This window comes from Ursus americanus, chromosome 2, assembly GCF_024610735.1.
Source record: "Ursus americanus isolate L20-20 chromosome 2, mUrsAme1.1.p, whole genome shotgun sequence".
Lineage (NCBI taxonomy): Eukaryota > Metazoa > Chordata > Mammalia > Carnivora > Ursidae > Ursus > Ursus americanus.
Genome location: NC_142128.1, coordinates 34,370,478 through 34,387,503, shown reverse-complemented (window position 1 = coordinate 34,387,503; position 17,026 = coordinate 34,370,478). Strand labels below are relative to the sequence as shown.

Sequence of the window (17,026 nt, the reverse complement as noted above, 5' to 3'; positions counted from 1 at the left end):
ATAACATGTATACCTCCTGTAGACATAGGACCTCCCCAGGAAAGACTGAGTAACAAAGTGGAATGGCCCGAGCCACCAGCTTAAAGGCCATCTCCAGCTGAAGACAGAAGATGTTGGCTGGGCGGGGAGCCAGTGACGGGAGTTTATCAGGAAAAGCACAGTAAACAAGGGTGAGGTTGTTCTAGATTGAGGTCATCGTCTTCTCTTTTGAAGAGTTTCTAGAGATTTCGGTACTTTCTTTTCCTGCTACCTCCAAAAGGGAGACACCCCTACAAATGGAGACTTTCCTTATAGATGTAAATTTCTCTTTTGTAAAGGGTAACTTCTCTTTTCAGAGCTTCTCCTGTGTCTGCTGTTTCTCAAAAATAATCATCCCAAAATAACCCTTATGCCAAAGAGGCATATTTTGGGGTGGCAAAATATAATTTGGTACAGTTCTTGTTTTATCTCTACGGTTGTCTCCCCCACTACAGGCGCTCAGCGCTGTGCTTCCAAATCTCCGATTGCTCTCTGAACTCTGATTTCTGCTGACAGCTTCACCACATTTTACTCATCCGTCCTTGTGATGGTCACCTGTGTTGCCTCCAGCAACCTGGAACCACAGACAACTCTGTGATGGGATCTTTTATCCCTCCTTGTATCTCAGGTGACAGGCTCAGAAGGGTTTAAGGAGCTGGACTAGTATGTGACAGGACTGGAGTTGAGCTCAGAGATATCCCGCTACACATATCCTTTGCCTGTGCTCCCAAGGTACCTGGTCATCCCCGAAGATGGCACGCAGGTGAGCTCAGCAACGCCGCACTGGCTGAGAGAGGAGACGTGGGCGGGGCCAGACTCTCAAAGGCACATACAAAACTATGCGGATTCTCTCCAAGAGTCATCCCTGGATTGGTCAATATCAAAATCCAATTTCACCAGGATTAGCCTTGGGTTGCTCAGAGCTATTCATTGAATTAGGAACGATTATAGCAGAGGGAGCCCCACGGTTCTTTATTAAGGTCTTTGCGGAAGCACTAAGTGATCTTCAGGAGATTAAAGTGCCTGTGGTGTTTTCTTAACATTTATAACCTGCGCCGATATCTGGGGAGTTTGTTTATTAGGAAAAATTATCCGGCACACATCCTGCCTCCTAATAGGGCCTTCGAACTGGGCCAGAGCGCAAGCTGGCTTTGCTGTCCGAGTGAGCTTGTTTGGGAACCTCTGCCAAGTGCTCCCGGACACCCACCTCTTGAGGTGAATGGACTTTCCGTTCGTGTGGGGTCCTGCGACCTTGCACGCATTATGGAGAGGCGGCATCTGAGTCGTCAGTATCGGTGGGGAGAACAAAAGTGGATGGTTATTAACACTGTTAATAATAGTAATGATATGTAGTCCCTGTTTATTCATGGGACTCTAAGTCACAAGACTGTTTTCATTATCCCACTCTGAAGGGTCCAGGACAGACAGGCATTTATCATTTCACCCACATGCACCCTAAGCCCAAGAGCCGTGAAGTTAGCATTCGTGCAGCTCACTTGTGGCAAGAGCCGCAGACACGTGCTGAGAACTTGCCCTGTGCTCCGGCTCGCAGTTCCAGTGGGTGCAGTTTTGCCCCCCAGGGAACACCTGAACCCCAGAAGATAGTTTTGATTGCCCCTCTGTCATGCAGTGGGTGAATGCCGGGGATGCTGCTGCCAGGGACAGCCCCACATCGAAGAATTAACCAGCCCCCACTGTCAGCATTTCTGACGTTGAGAAACTGCCCTAGGGGGTCGGGACAGAGCAGTGAATGGAAACTCCCAGTCTCTGTCGTCATGGACTTCACGTTCTGGTGGAGAAGACAAAGAAACATCATAGAAACTAACAGAAGCATGTAATACAAAGGCAAGAAGTGATAGATGCTATGAAAATGTGAATGAGCAAGGAGACAAGAGATGCTGAAGCTTTAGAAAACAGGGCCGGTAAGGACTTCTCCAATGGGTGCTGTCTGGGCTGAGAGCTGAGGGGCCAAAAGGGGGCAAGCCACATGGGCATCTGGGCAGAAAATTTTCCAGGCAAGGTAGAACAGGCGTGAAGCCTAAGGAGGGAGCGTGCTGCGTGTGTGGAGGAAGGAGCCAGGTGGCCAGTGAGTAAGGAGCGGGAACCTCAGGAAGCAAGGGGGTCCGGGCACAGCATACTGAATCTCACAGCCCAGGACGAGGGTCTGGACCGGAGGGTCTGAGAGGGAAGGTGCCCTGGCCATTCTAATCCCACCTCTAACACCTTCGTTTTCTCAGTCTCCTCTCCTCTCTGAGCGAGCAGTCCAGGGGTGATTTGCTTGGTCTTTATGTCCTGCCTTCTGATCTCCCAAACATGGTTATGAGGCACCTTTCCAATTCAGCTGGGTCCCACTTCTAAAGCCAAAATGATACTTTGAAAGAATCAGACACGAATAAATCCAAAGTTCTTCTTCCAGCCGTTAATTCCAAATAAGCCTTGACACGGACCAGCCTTGAGGGATGTAACTACCAAGCAGGTAGCCCCCGCTTTTCGGGAATATGCATTCTAGATGTGCAATTCCCTTAGCAACTTTCTCAGCTTTTTCACATGATTTTATTTTTGTCTTTAGAAGTTTCACTCTGTGCTTTTGCCATAAGCTTCTCCGACCTTCTCGGGGATGCTGTGACTGCTTGTCCGTCTTTGAGAGCTATAGTGCTAGGCTCAGGGAACTTGCACACCTGCCCTTGGTTTTAGAGCACTGGGTGCCTTTCAGGAGGCTGGTGGAGCGCCTCTCCGTCCAGCCGAAGGGTGTCATCATATCCAGGGGGAGGTGCGCAAAGGCAGCCTGAGAGCCCGGGCTGGGGTCAAGGGAAGACTCAAATCTCCTCTCTTTAGACAACTCATTGAAGTTCCCAGTGTGACAGATGGGAGCCTGGGACAGCTCAGACAGGGACGTTCTCTCTTCTCCTAGACCTGGTGTGGGGCTAACCCCTTGGAGAACCTCATGCCACCCTCAGTGGTAGAAAATGCATCCACTTCTTGGTAACAGCTACTCATTCTATGTGCTCTTCTGGTTTGTCTGCTTGTTCAGAAGAAAACTGTAATGGGTTGAATGTGGCCTTCAAGATGTATGTTCACATCCCATCCTTTGAAAACCCATGAATATGACCTTATTCGGACAAAGCGTCCTTGCAGATGTAAAGAAGTTAAGGATCCCAAGACAGGATCTAGGGTGAGCTTTAAATCCAACGACTAATGTCCTTTTAAGAAGAAAAAGGGAGAAGGAGATGTGAGCCCCAGACACACAGAGGGAAGACCGTGGAAATGCACGGTCCATATGACCATGGAAACAGAGATTGGGGAAGTGCAGCTTCAAGCCAGGAGGTCATCAGAAGCTGCAAGAGACAAAGGTGGGCTCTCCCCTAGAGCCTCCGGAGGGAGTGTGGTCCTGACAACACCTTCACCATAGACGTCTGTCCCCACAACCATGAAGGAGTCCATTTCCGTTGCTTTTAGCCACCATGTTTGTTGTCATTTCTTAGCAGACTAATATAGGGACCTAAAACTCAGGCTTGTCCTGAATATATTTTCCCTGACAGTTTCCAGAAAAAGAGAAGGGGAAAGTTCTCACCCTGATATACCAATATAAGAGTCAGTGAGGACCATTCTGGAAGGTCTAACCCCTGCCTTGCCCCAGACTCTGGAGTCAGCCTCTGGGTCCTGATGTTCTCCTCTTCCCTTTCCTCTCCATTCACTCACGATGTCAGAAACACTTTCGGTTTGTTTTCCATTTTACATGTTATCTTTAAAAATTACTTTTAATACACAGGTATTCTGACATAACAATTTATGAGCTTTTGTACACATGCCCGTGCTACAAAATGATTAATTGAGCGTTGTATGTTTTTATCAAAGGAAACAACACAGAGATTTCTCCAAAGTCCTGTTTGACTAAAGATGATTAATTTTAATTTTCACATGAGCGGCATAATGCTATTAATCATTTAATATGTTTAATCATAATCTCTGTAATTCCTAATTAGGTTTATTAAGCTGAAACATCCAGCAGTTATGTACAAATCCAAATCTAAGTTTCTTTTTTGGGATGTGAAGGAGCTTGTTTTAATTTGCGTTTGAACAGCAGCTGCTAACCGGAGGGAAGAAATGGACTGTAACCTGGGATCTCAGCTGCTGTGTCTGCAAACCTAGAGTCTTAGGTCACAGCACTAAGACCCCAATCGCGTGATTCAAGGACATCTCCGGGTCTTGGTTGTATAACCAAACGTCATGTTACCAACAGAAAAAACACAGCTCCCTGCTCTGTTTGGGCCTGGCTGTTATATACAATATTGTATTCGACTATCACTTAAAGACACAAAGTGGACCATTCCTTCATCCTTCGTTCGTTACCTTATTGATACACTTGGAATCCCTTCACCTGTTCAGTCAGTGATTCAACCAGCCATCTGGCCTGTGTTTACCATTTGTCGGCCATGGCTCAGCCCCGATGTCACATGCTGGTCACACCGCACCCCGCGATGATCCATAAGTGGCTCCTCTTAGTGTTTATCATGAAATATGGTCTTGCTGTGCACACAGGGCCCTTTCTGATGCAACCCCCCCACCTCCCCCTGCACTGTGCTGTTCTGTCTGTCCTTCCTTCATGTGTGCCCACCGACCGTGACACTAAGGGGTCCATGTACTCCCCTGAATCCAGAACCGGATTTCACCTCTGCGTCTTTGCCTGTGCTTTGCCCTCTGCTGGTATAGCATCAGCCCCCTTCGTCTCTTCTGTTAGACGTCTCCCCCGAAAATGTAACCGCCAGAATTGGCAGGCCTCCCAGAACATCCAGCTGTGCAGCGTGTCCCTGATTTATGTTTCCTCAGCCCTCTGTGAGTCACTCTGACCCCAGCCTCACAACTCTCTCTTCTCTTCTTTCTCGTGCATGGAAATGGGTACGGCGTGTGTTGGGAGGACTAACTTATGTGTCCAATATATAGTAGTTGCTCAGTAAAAACGTGCTTAACAAGCAAATGAGAACTTTTCCTTTGTATGTTTCCTGAGAGAGGCTTTTTCCCTCCTTGTCTTGACATTTTAAGAAAAAGTCACCATCACTCTAAAAAATTGCCTTCCATTTATTGAGTTCATGTGCCAAGAACTCTACCGAGCTGGCCTGTATTACTGCATTCAGTCTTCACAGAGCCTTAGAAGGTGTGTACTATTACTGTTATTACTCGTTTTCCATGTTAGAAGACCGTCACCACCCTCCTCCTGATTCCACTCCAACAGCACAGACAAAATGACCAAGTGCAATGTTGGCGTTGTCATGACATAGCACTTCGAACCTGCGGATCATCGGATGGGGTTTTGGATACCAAACTGGCTTGAAAGAGTAGTCTGCCAGCTTCTGGGAAGTCTTAGCTTCAAAATGCAATTCAGAGGGTATTAGGAAGGAGAATGCAAATGAAGTCTGTCAATAAATACAAGGATTGTCGAGAAAGTCACTAATAATGCCCATGTTATGGTGGTATATATAATATATAAACCATATTTACATAAAGCATTTGTATTTATAGGCATATGTAAAAACATTTTTATATATAAAAAACATATAATTTATATATATTTTTTACTTTGTGAAGTTGTCTCCTCTGTATCTTTATTATCTTACACCTGCCTGATTGCATTGATAGTTTTGTCCCAGGTATATGCTTCTAAATTGTTTAAAAGTGGGTGAGGCCAATTTCTCCCTCATAAATTGGAAGGTCTTCCACATAGGTTTTCCATTACAGTTTTGGAGAAGCAAGTAACTGACGTGGATGGCATCACCTGCCACCCAGAGGCAATAGATGCTAATTGCAGAGAAAGTATCTAGAAGCATCTCTATAACCAAGAGTATGGGAATGGCTATGATACCAAATGTTACTATGACTTTTTTCCTGGTTCCTGCCTGTATATGTGCCGGTTATATCATGTTGTCCAGGCTTTTATTTTAGCAGGAGCGGGAGGCAGACTAATGAGTTATGCTGATAGCATAACCTTATTGACACCAATATAACCCATAAAATGTTCTCGAGTTGTTCTAGATCCATGCTGTCAGACATGGAAACCACTAGCCACAAGTGGCTACTGAGTACTTGAAATGTGGCTAGTACGAAGGAAAAGCTGGATTTTACATTTTACTTAATTTTAATTCGTGCAAATTTAAATAGCCACATGGGGTCAGCTGTCATGGACAGCACAGGCCCACACAACCAAGAAACAAGAAGGTAAAACCTTTAAAAAAAAAATTAAGTCAATCAGATGGTTACCTGGGGTGCAAAACACCAAACAGCCTTCTGTAAATAAATGCTTTATTACATTTGCTACTGTTTTACCTGGACAGTCCCAACAATTATGCAGACATATCTTAAGAGGCTGGACACATTTGATTGGCTGCTGAAACTCCCCCAACACCTCCATACCCACTACCCCTCCCCTTGCTTTGTTTTTCTCCATGGTGCTCTCCTTCTACCAGCTCCATATTTATTCATTAATAAGCTTATTGCTTCCTCCACTCACACCCTCCCTAGAAGAACTACTCTCTGTGGGGGCAGGGTTTTGTCTGCTTTGCTCACTGCTGAATCCCAGATCCACCTTGGGCTCTGAGAGAATGTTCAATAAATACTTGCTGAATGGATGAATGAATGAATGGCCCAGCAGCTCCTTCCTTGTCCTTGTTCTTTTGTTCCAGCATTTTCCTACCATGTACAGGAAGCTAAAGCACATTGGAAAGAGCATACAGGTCCACTCAGAGCCTCTTTACTCTTGTCCTTTTAGCAGACAGATGACGCGGCACCAACAGATGGCCAGCCCCAGACACAACCTTCTGAAAACACAGAAAACAAGTCCCAGCCCAAGCGGCTGCACGTCTCCAACATCCCCTTCAGGTTCCGGGATCCGGACCTCCGACAAATGTTTGGCGTAAGTAGCGCGTTTCTCCTCTGCAGTGTCTGCACTGGGGTCCCCAGAGCCCTCTCCTCCTCATGTAAGTTCTTGGTATTTATAACATGAAGGTGAGATGTTTACATGGGGGTAAAGAAAGGCATCTTAGACCCTAGTCTGTGGGTGTATTGTGGCCAGAATCTCTTTATGATTTTAGTATAAATGTCTTTGTAGAGGCTCACCATGGTCCCGCTTTGCATATGGTCTTATCCTAATTAGTAACTGGAAAATTGAATGGAAAATGAGCTCTCGGATAAAATAGCATTGAGAGAAACCTGCTGATGATCCCAGATCAAGTGGCCCAGGACCCCGTGTCATGGACAAAATAAATGTTTTGTGTCCTTTGGGTTCTTCTTTCTTTCATAGTTGTCAAAGTTATCATGACCTATTCCTGCATACCTCACTCTTTCCCAGGCACTGTGCATTTAGATTTCAGAGGCAGCTTTAGAGAATAATGACTTCTGCTTAAAGCTTCATTGAAAAGCAAAACAAAGAAAGCTGGAGATCTCTAAGTCTGACTTGCATGGTGCAGTATACACTCTCCCTCAACCAGTGATGAGGATTCACAGGCTCTCATTGTGACGTTCTCTGCCACAGATGACAGCCTTGCCCAGCTACCATGATTGCAACGCACAGCAGGGCAGAAACCACCATCAATCCAGAGACAATAGATGATAGGGTTGCTTCCTCATGGGACATGATGACTCGGATTCTTTTTCTGGATGAAATCTTGTACTGTCCACCTTGAGAAGGAATGAGTTAGGCATGTCTCGGGCTCTGAAGGACAAAACTCTGACAGGTCTTAGATATCCTTAGCGGGTTTTGTTTTGTTTTGTTTTTTGCAAATGTAGTCAGCGTATCTGTCCATGACATCCATCCCAGCACTGATGGGAGGTGTCTGTGGATTCCATGAACAGACCTCCATCCTTAGCATTTGACTTAGAGTAAAGGTTGGCCGCCTGGAGATTGTTCCTCTAAGACTTTATGGATGGATGCAAATATTACAGAAGAAATAAGAAGGGGCCCAACTTTAATGCCGAATCCTGGGCCAAGTAGACCTCATTCCCCCAATGCAAAGGGGAGCCCTGGTTCATGACTCTGCGATTGTGGGGTTCTCTTGCGTGCACCTCCTATTTCTTTACCATGCATGATGTTTATCAAGTCTGCATCTGACACAAAGGAAGAACTAGCGTCCTAATATTCAGATACCCAGACTTGAATCCTGACATTTCGGAGGAAAAGGTCAGCTTCTGCACTTTTATCTCTCTCGTTTGGTAATAACCTTGAGTTGAGCCCTCTAACTCTTGCAGAGTAGAGATACCCTCGGGCACTCTCAGGTCAAAGATGACTTTGAAAAGTGCAGAGCATTCAAAGTGAAAGTGGAGGTTAAGTGTGTATAAAGCAGTGAGACCGGGTTTGAATGATGGGCAGCCAGAGGAATTAGATTCCTTTTGCCACGTCAGGTTAGAAAGTCTTGCTCCGCAGTCCATCTTTACTCGTCAGGTGTCACTGGGAGGTTGGCTTTGAATGTGGCCCTCTTAATGACCCTCCTGGTGCTCTTTTACGGTGTCACTCACTGCACCGCAGCCCACCCCAGCTCCCAATCCCGAGGGTGCTCTTCCCTCCCTGGTCTTCTCGGTTCTCTTGAAAGTCACCAGAGGACTACCCGGCCAAGTCAGAGAGGTACTAGAAATAATCCACAGCTGGAACTCCCAAAGATGGTATCCTGCTTGCATGGATATCTGAGCCTCTCTGTTCTTACCGGGCGAGGGCAAGCAGTGCAGAGCAAGATCTTGCCAAAGATTGAACGTCCTACCCAGTTGTGAAACCATGATCCAAATCCACTGGTTTCAGAGCCAGTTTTTGTAAAAGTCAAGATTTCCAAGTAACTGACAAGGCATCAGCTTGACAAGATGATAGATACGCTTAGTATCAATTAAGAAAATGTGGCATACATTCAGAAATATTGAAATTAATTTCGTTCCTCACAAACAGCATCTGTGTTCATTTTTAAAATATGCAAGAATTTTTTAATGAGTTTCTGCTATAAAAATTTGGGGGCACATACAGATTCCTGGATTTTTTGTACTAATGCTGAGGCCTTGGTTTACAACTACTCTTCTGAAGAAATGGAATTTAAATACTAAAAATCTGTCCTTCCCAGCCAAGCATTGGTGGTGGCAATCCCATTCTGGTTATATGATTCATTTAGTGGCATGAATCACATTGAAAGGCATCTGTAAACATTCTGATTGGCTCCCCACACTCCAGTTGAGCGAATTAAGTGTGGTTTCTTCTTACTGGTCATACTTAACTGTAAGAAAAGACATTTTGGTTCCAGTTCCGTCTTTTCCAAGTCATCTGGGCACGAGATCTCTTCTCTCCTTTTATTGCTGTATTTTGCTTTTGCCCCTTCACTTTGGTTGGGGCTAGAATGGGGGTGATTATAGAGAAAAACCCTCTCAAAGATTTCTGTGATTTTCTCCTTTGTCTCTTTTGTTAAATGCGACCATGGGGATTTGAAACCCAAACCAAAGCAAGACAAAAAAGGAAGCTCCTTTCTCCAGCAGCCTAAAACCTAACCATGTTCATAGCAACTTTTGCAACCATTAAAAATTCAGCTGTGAAGTTTGCAATTTCTGCAGGCCTAATGGTCACTGCAGATGCCTCGCATTTTGTTTTTAATTTGTGGCTTCAGGGGGACCGTTCATTGAGATTTTGGCTACCTTTCTTCTACCATGTTCTTCAATACTTGAAATTCTTTACTTCCTCCTCCTTTGGAAGCATTTGTTCTAGTGTTTGGCATTAAATCTTCTAACTATTCATAGATTTTCTCCCTTCCTTCCTTCCTTCCTTCCTTCCTTCCTTCCTTCCTTCCCTCCCTCCCTCCCTCCTTCCCTCCCTCCCTCCTTCCTTCCTTCCTTCCTTCCTTCCTTCCTTCCTTCCTTCCTTCCTTCCAAGGTGGAACATTCCTTGGTCAAGAAGTTATGTGGCCACAGTGGAGCCAGAGTCTTTTTACAACACCAGTTGGGCTGCAAGTGAACAGATCGGGGCGTTGGTTCTGGATGTTTCCCTGAGAGAAATGTTGGTTTTGGCCTGGCTACTTCATTCTTGAGCTCTGTCCTCATTTCAGGGAGCATTCATGAGGGTGTGCGTCCTTTATGTTTGAATTCTTGATGATCCCATGAAAGGAATGGGTGGATTTCCCAAATTGATTATAATGGCTTGCTCTTGGACAGAATGGTTCTTTAACCTAACATCTAAAATTTACACATATCTGGGTTTTGGGTGAGAGAGATGGTTATGATATATGCAGACCACTGACACGACACATTGCATCATAGAACTGTTTTCAGAAGTAGCTACTCAGTGAGTGTAGGATTCAAATTTGCACAATACCTTTGTTGACGTCACAGCCTTGCTTTGGATATAGACCCTCTAGGCATGAATATGATCTACTGAAGTCACTCATTATTGTCATCCCAAAACAGACCACATGACTTCCAGAGCAATGCAAAAGAAGCTTTCACGATCACCTTTTTAGTAACAACATAGAGAGGCCTGCACCTTTGGCGTTAATGCCAAATTCCATGCACCGTGCTGTTATAACAAGTGCGGCCTTTCTTTTTTTTTGGACCTGACATGGTGCCTCCCATATCTGCATTCCACACATGAAACCAAACCTAAGAAAACTGAGATGATGCCTTTTCTTCGCCTCTGTGTGTGCTCTTTGAACTAACCTTTACTTTCATGTTTTATGCTGTATCCACTGAGCGTCTTCCACAGTTTTTCAGAGAAATATTATTTGATGAGACTGTCTCGAAATGCCTGGTACGTATTCACCCCAGTGCATGATGCCTAGAAGCTTCCGGATTTTATTCTCGATACCGCTATTGAGACACCTTGCGTGCATCCCGAGACATTGTCGAACGCGGCTGCACATGGGTGTTGAGCAAACTAATGCGAGTTAAGTCTGCGAGTCATGTCTATTTAGACTGAACATGTGCCAGCTGTGTTTACATCATTAGCACCAAACTTCCCAATTAAACTGTTGATACGATAAATATAGTACGCAACTGTCTTAGGAATGGGGCTCCTATCAGCGTTCTTCTCACTGCTCGTTTCACTGGTTCTGAGAATCACTCACCCAATGGCAACTGCCAGAGAGGCAAATATTTAAGACCATTTCAGGGCATATGGTGTCATTGTTTCATTTAGGGAATGACACATGCTAGGATTACTTCTTGATTGGTTGGTTCTGTCTCAACCACATCTTGTTTTAAAGGGAGTGTTTTCGTGTTGACTGCTTAGAGAATGTTCCATAGATGGCATTGGCTTCCTGGTTTGGGGGAGTCCTTTTCAAGCTTCCCTGTTCATAAATAGGTGTGCTTTCATGCTCTTAGGCCTGAAATAAATATGACAGCATCGGTGTGGACTGAATAGTCTAAGGAGGTCATATCAAAATCACTGCTTCTGAGGACTTTACAAACTGGAGGAGTTGTTACTATGAAATTCAGTTCACCTTTCACTGGCAAATCCTGCATTTCCCAAATCTGAAAGTTTTCTTCTATTTTTAATGACTTTCTCTGCCCAGATCCAGGGCACTGAAAATGCTCTGTAGAATATTCTCTTGACCAAAAGGAAATTAGAGTGTCCACAAATTGCAGGGTGAGTTAGCTGCAAGTTTCTTGGTATTTCCGTCATACCTGCTGGCGGTGTAGTCCTCCCCTCTCCTCTCCCAGCTGAGCTCTTCTTCGTTTCTTCTTATCCTTTTACTTCTCCGGGAAGAAGAGAAGCACGTCCATCCGCTCAGCAAGACAAATTGAATCCACAGTCCCCTGACCACGTCCATATCCTGAGGGATGGACACATTTCCATGGCATAGCTTTGGGTTTCCTTTTTCTCCGAGTCAGAACTACTTCTGTTTCAAGATTTTAAGCTCTTTCTCTTCACCTGGAGTGTGCCTATCTTTTTTTCTGTCTTTCCAAGGTAGGTAGATTTATTTGTATGTTCCAGAGAATAGCCTCTGTAGGTTTCAAATAATTTTTTTTCTCGAATCTTAGTAGGACCCCCTTGACACTTATTCTCAGGGTCCCTCCCTCCCCGTATCCTGTGACTGAAGCCCAGTGGTCAGGGGAGCTCCCTCTGGTTCTCTGTGTTCTAAGCATTTGTTCCTTTTCTGTCCCCCCCCCTCCCAACCACTCTGGCCTCTGCTACATGAAGACTGCTTAATGCTTTCCACCCGGGGGAGAGAAACAGAACACGAATCTCCTCGGGCAATAAAGGATGTAATAAAAATCCAGGCTGCAGAAGCAAATGGAATAATATGAAAGCTCAAAGTAAAGGAAAAGGAGGATGGACGTATTCCTTCATGTGATTCTGTTTACTTTTTAATCACTAAAATGACCACTTACCCTCATTGTGCATCAGGGTAAAATCCCCATCATAGTTTTCCTGGGCTACGTCATATGCTTTTACGACACCCTCTCCAACCCGTGCACTCAAAAAATACCCATTGTATTTCATGCAGTCTAAGAGAAAGGAAAGGACTCCAGTGTCAGGAGAAAAAGATCTTGGACTATCAGATGCTTCTGGTTTGAGGGTCCACGTTCCCTTATTTTTAAAGTGTGGATCACGAATTGCTTGATGTGCATATCTCACTAGGACTACAAGATTTCGTAAATTAAAAAAAAATACAAAATGACAATCACTGAATTTGAATTTTAGATAACATATTTTATTAAGTATGTCTTAAATATTGCAAGGGATGTAATTATCCTGAAAAATTTGAAATTTAAATTTAACTAGGCATCTGTAATATAGTTGGCTGCCCTATTTGTAATCTGAAACCATGTTTCCGGGCTTGAATATGTCGAGTTGCTTTCATGTTCTATAGAGCCTATTCCTGCTAATTGTCTAAAATCTATTTGTTTGTTTAACAAAATGGAGAATCATCTTGAGAGAAGTACATTTCAGCCTCAGGGCTAATCACAGCTATGCTGGTGTCTTGATTATGATGGATGTCCACATGGTGGCTCTTGCTTTTATCTGTTTGTACTTGACTTCTCTTAATATGGCCTGGCTCTTACTGTAGCTTACACCCTTACCCTCACCACCAGATTCCGCTTGGACATTTTGCCATCAAAATCCCATCTCATCAAGGGTGCTTCTCCCAGTGGCTAGTGGAGTAGCCTAGGAGGGTCCGTTTATACATCAGCTAGTTTTAATCTTTGCTGCTCAGTGCCTGGGAAAGCAATTGTGCACACATAAAGAAAGGAAAATAGAACTAACCACCTGATAACAGATTTTGCGCAGGCCCATACTATGATGTCTCACTTGGTGGGGTATCCAGTAAAGTAGAAATCATATGTGTGGTTGTGCTTTCTCTTGGTTCAAGCACATCTCTAAGGATAAAATAACATAAAATGTCTATCCCTGATATTAAAAGAAAAAAAAAAAACTCTGACTTGGGGTACAATTGCCAATGTGGATAATATGATTTACTCCATTTCTCTTGCTTATAAAACATTTCTATTTCTTTGCAGCAATTTGGTAAAATCTTAGATGTTGAAATTATTTTTAATGAGCGAGGCTCAAAGGTAAGCAATTTAATTTACTTTAGGATTGCTTAGCTTATTTTTAAACGTTTGCTATGGATAATGGGAAACAACTGCACTGTTTTAATTAGCACATTGTGAAAATACACTTCAGTGGGAATTCCTTTAGAGACCTCCTCCAGTTTCCAAAATGGTGGGAAATACATTGGGTTCAGTTTAAATGTATAAGGGGGTAATTTAAACTTGCTGTTTTATACCTATCTATCTATCTATTTATCTATCTATCTATATCTATATATATATATATCAAGTTTCCAGAGGAAAATTACCCATGCTTAAAAAATAATGTTGTTGCTACATTTTTGTTTTTCAGTGATAATTATGTTCTTTATATTAAAAAGTGAGTTGATAGTCTCATGCGCAGGTAAATATGTGATTATTCTGTATTAATAAAGTGCAGTTATTTTCCTGGGTTGTAGGGGAGAAAATTTCATATACACCAACCTTTTGAATATAATTTCATTCATTAATATATTTACCACTCCACATTTTGCAATTTGCCATTGCTTTGAATTTGTTTTTTGTTTTTGTTTTCTGTGGGGGACCAATTTTTAAGTCGATTTTTCTAGACCTAAGCATGTTAGTAAAAATCAAGGGTTATATAGAAAGGCTCCAACACCTTCAGCATGGACATATGTTGGGGGAAGAAAAGGTCCAACTCTCTCAAAGCATCCTTTCTATCAGAGGTCACCCAAATGAGGTCCCTGGACCAGCAGCACCCAGAAACGTACCAGAAATGCAAATTCTCGGGGTCCAGCCCAGACCTACTAAATCAGATGCTCAGAATGGGAGCCCAGCAACCTGTGTTTTAACAAACTTTCCAGGCCCATCTTTAAAGTTATAAACGCTGTGTTTTCCTGTTTTAGACAAATGCCAACACTTTGTCTAAATGCAAAATGCCCCTTTGCCCACTGGTGTTTTGTGGTGGCTGAAGAGTCCTCATCCCACCTGCATGCACAGAAAACTCTAGGGCTCTGTCAAAATCTTCCTTGAGGAAAAGCAGTGCGTTCAGCTTAAGAGCAGATACTGAGTGAGAACGGTCCTGTCAGCAGACTCAGAGGTTGACCTCAATGGCCAGAAAGTGACCCTTTTCAATAACTCTGCCTGGTTTCTAGAGCGCCAGTCACCAGGCTGTCAGGAATTCTAAGCTCCCTTCTTGTATCCCCAGACTGTGGAAGTGGATATTGGGACAAATTGCTTATCAAATACAGAGAGATACTGGATTGAGCCCCGTAACTTTCCTCACGTAGGCAATTTGGGACAAAAGTAAGTATCCAGGAGGATTACAAGAAGAGCTGGTTTTCTCTAAGGGGCCAAATGCCAGCTCTCCTGGGCACAGCAACCACCTCCTTCCCATGAAACAAACAAATGGGTGTATTATTTCCTGGGCAATCTGCGCCTTTTCCCTCCTGAATAGGGTGATGTGGCTTGATGCGAGGGAAGAAATTCCAGTATTCTCTTCTCCACGGCCAAAATGATGCTACGATATGCTGGATGAGGGAGAAAAAAAAATCAATTCTGGTTCTGCTACTGCAGGGGTTTTCTTCTCCCATAATTTCATATGTTTTAGTTATTCTTATATCAGTGGCGTGACCTCTAGAATGGGGAAACCTAAGTTAATTCTCTTTCTGCCCCTTATATGAAAGTCATTATAGGAGCTATTTCTATACCTGCAACGCAAAGTGCATTAAGAAAAAAAAGTGCGCGGGGAGCCCGGCTGGCTCAGTCAGTAGAGCCTGCGACTCTTGGTCTTGGGGTTGTGAGCTCGAGCCCCACGTTGGGTGTAGAGATTACTTTAAAAAAAAAATCTTAAAAAAAATAAAAGAAAGAAAAGAAAAAAATGTGCCCAGCCTAACTAATCCTTTTCACTCAGGCCTGATGCATTCTTGACAAAATCCTAGAAGATGACCCGGAATGTTGGCCAACATTTTTGTAAGCCCAAGTCTGTAGCACTACTGCTTTTAAAGGTTTTCCTTTTTTAAATAATTTATATTTAATTTATATTTTGTCTTGTAACTTCTGCCAGTTGGAAAAAGCTGTTTAATTCCTTTTGAGAACTGTTAGGGGACATTAGAAGAATATCGTTTGCTATTTTGAAAGTACAATGGAGGTACTATTTTTAATCCTTCCTCCGTCAGGGCTGTGATTAGCCTGTCTCTGGGGCTTTAGCAGTGAACACCGTTTAAGTTTGCTGCATCCAGCGACTGACTTTGTGAACCTGCTTTTTACTTTGGATTAGGAGGCATCCAGAATAGCCTGGGTGGGTAGGCTCCCTCCGAAAGAGGTGGTCTGGCAGGTGCCGGGGGCTGACTGTTTCGGTGTGACTGGAGTGTCCTCGAGACAGTCCTTTGGGGAACTGCTAAATGGGGACAGCAGCTCACACAGGGATATTTTTCAGACTTGACATTATCCTCCGCAGGAAAGGACCTCATTTAAAGGGACATTTCCATTTAAATCGTTGAGAAACTTGAACCACTGTTACGACCTCGTGTTCCTCATTTGGCACAGGAGAAGCAGCCAGGAAGCGGGTGGGCCCTTCAGAGCTAGGAGCTCACCTTCTGGCCATTCTCTTTGGAGCCGGTCCCCGAGGCAGGTCACACAGTGCTCAGTGAGTATGGCTGTGCGTTCTGGGTGTTCGGTGTGTGTGTGTGTGTGTGTGTGCGTGCGTGCCTGCGTGTGCGTGTGCGTGCCTGCGTGTGCGTATACCCTATTCAGACACAGGTTCTATCTATGTTATCCTGAGAACGTATGGCATAAATGCTCATGAGTACATGGATGGCAAGTACACAGGGAAGCCACATTTTAAAAAGATCCACCAGACTTTGAAAATGAGAATTCGATAGCATTTAGGAGTGAGAGATCCTATCATTCATTTTTCCTTTTAGGAGATTTAAAACCGTTCTCTTGAACGCTGGAATGATGTATGTGGGGGATACAGCCAGAGAGAGTTACTTCTCAATATACCCAGGAAATATACAGCCTGATCTTTGATTCAGTAGGTTATCTGTGAGGACTGGTTCCATCCCAGGTACAAGAAGATGGGTGAATCCGTGGTGAGTGAGACCAAGGTGGTCCTCATAGACTTTCCTGAGTGGTGGGGGAGACAGACCACTAAGACCAACAGCTTCAGTGGTGCGTGCTGTGCTCTGTGGCAGGGGGAGGGGCTGCTGAGAAGCCAAGCATGTGGACCGATTCTGTTAAGGGTGAGAAGGCTTCTGGGAGGAAGGGGCATTGAAGCTAGGAGTGAACATTCTCATGAGTAGGAATTTCTCAGGGAAGGGAAGGAGGGAAGGGGGTCTTCTAGGGAAAGGGAGCTGCACATGCAAAGGGGAATGGGAAGAGGTGAGACGTGAAGCCCTGAGTCCCACAGAAAAATGAATCTGTAGACTCGTATCCACAGCTCCCCTCTTACAGGTAGTTCTCTGCATCAGCAACTAGAGGATTTTCATAGAGGATGAAAAGCCAG

General features: G+C 44.1%; 1 protein-coding gene across 20 annotated transcripts in view; it reads left to right on the top strand.

Annotated features, from left to right (window-relative positions):
- The window catches only part of RBFOX1 (RNA binding fox-1 homolog 1), a 1,395,365-nt gene that overhangs the window by 1,262,942 nt on the left and 115,397 nt on the right, over positions 1-17,026 (top strand). For all 20 annotated transcript variants that reach the window (XR_015728091.1, XM_087870651.1, XM_087870643.1 and 17 more), the window contains 2 exons: positions 6,779-6,922; positions 13,489-13,542. Coding sequence is in view for 19 of the 20 variants with exons in the window: in XM_087870651.1 (XP_087726777.1) it covers positions 6,779-6,922; positions 13,489-13,542 (198 nt within the window). In the remaining variant the exon portion in view is untranslated. The remainder of the gene's footprint in view (positions 1-6,778; positions 6,923-13,488; positions 13,543-17,026) is intronic.